At 40.5% G+C, this 1460-nt stretch overlaps 1 protein-coding gene across 1 annotated transcript in view; it reads right to left on the bottom strand.

Moving 5' to 3' along the window:
- Positions 1-606, bottom strand: part of SARC_00817 (hypothetical protein) — a 2597-nt gene extending 1991 nt beyond the window's left edge. Inside the window, exon 1 of the mRNA XM_014305500.1 lies at positions 265-606. Coding sequence (XP_014160975.1) covers positions 265-301 — 37 coding nt within the window. The 5' untranslated portion in view covers positions 302-606. The remainder of the gene's footprint in view (positions 1-264) is intronic.
- Between the last annotated feature and the right edge of the window lie 854 nt (positions 607-1460).

The following is a 1460-nucleotide window of genomic DNA, read 5'->3' as shown; positions in this document are numbered from 1 at the left end:
ATATATATAAACATAAATATATAGAAATATAAATGTGTACGTATGGATGTATCATATATAAGTTACAAAGGGGTCTCTTATGCGTAAAGGATTCAACTGTATGCGTAAATTTGTATACATACAAACTGTCAGTTTTTGACAACTTTCTGTGCCAGAATCTCCTCACGATTCTAATGGTAGGCTGACGTAAACACTAAACGATTTTCAACGAAGTTGCTGATAATTGTAAAAACCCAACCAAATATACGCCTGAAATTGACTTACTCGGTAGACTCGGCGTCTCGGTGGCCTGTACATTCATCGTCGCGCAGTTGTGTGTGGTGCCCGTTCACTTTAAACGTAGTGCACAGCGTGTCTCTAGTGCTTCTTAAAGGTTCCAATAGCTGTGACTACTGCGTCATAATTCATGGACGTCTCTTTTATCCGCCCATTCGCCCCTATGGGAATGCGAGTCAAATTCTTAAAAATGTGCAGCCTATGCCCTACTGTGGATTTGTGGCCCTATGCCCTATGCCCTATGGCCTGTGCTCCTAATCAAAAGATAAACAAATACAACACATAAATAGCCTTCTGCGGCATTTATTGTAGTAGGCTATGGCTGAAGGCTATGGCTATGATGTAAAATATTCGACAATAAATAAAAATGGCCCCTCGTGAGGCTGAGGCGCTGAGCCCAGGGCCCCAGGGCCCAGGCCCCTGGGCCGAGTGGCCGACTGTGAGTACATATTTACATGTATACTTTTTTATTTAAATATATACATTTTGTTGTTCAATTTAGGAGGCTATGATTTTGTGCATAATTTGGAAGGCTATGATTTTGGCGCGCAAATAAAGTCGGGGTTATTTCATAGCCTAAATTGTACAATTGTTTGTAAAAAAACATAAAAAATAAACCACCTTTTTCTGGAAATAAAGTTCCACGCGACCCATCCGCACTCTGAATCTGATAAGTCTGAACTCTTGAGTCTGAAGTCTGACGTCTGAAGCAAATGCAGTAAATATCGCAGATCAGCCGTGAGATTACACTGCTTTCAACTTTAGCTGTTTCTCAACTTTAGCTGTTTTTATTATCCGTGTTCACCCACTTGTGACGCAAAACAGAATCGCAAGCGATAGCATTTCTATACCAACAATCAAATTACACTTCACGAGATCATTCCACGGATACACAGATAGCATTATGGTAGGTCTATGTTTTACTAAGCAATATTTGGCGATAGCCATGTCTATAACTATTCACCCGCGGACTAACTTACATTGTATTCGTGCTTGTCGACTCTGAATTCGTACACAAACACGAAACTATATATACACATAAAAATTTACAAACACACACACACACTTCCACAGTGATCTTCTTACAGTAACCCTACACACACACACCTTCCACAGTGGTCTCCCTACAGTAACACTACACACACACACCTTCCACAGTGATCTCATTAACACTGCACACACAC

Source organism: Sphaeroforma arctica (assembly GCF_001186125.1).
Source record: "Sphaeroforma arctica JP610 unplaced genomic scaffold supercont1.28, whole genome shotgun sequence".
In the NCBI taxonomy this organism is placed as follows: Eukaryota; class Ichthyosporea; order Ichthyophonida; genus Sphaeroforma; species Sphaeroforma arctica.
The sequence above is the reverse complement of the archived record's forward strand: the minus strand, read 5'-3'. Positions and strand labels throughout refer to the sequence as shown.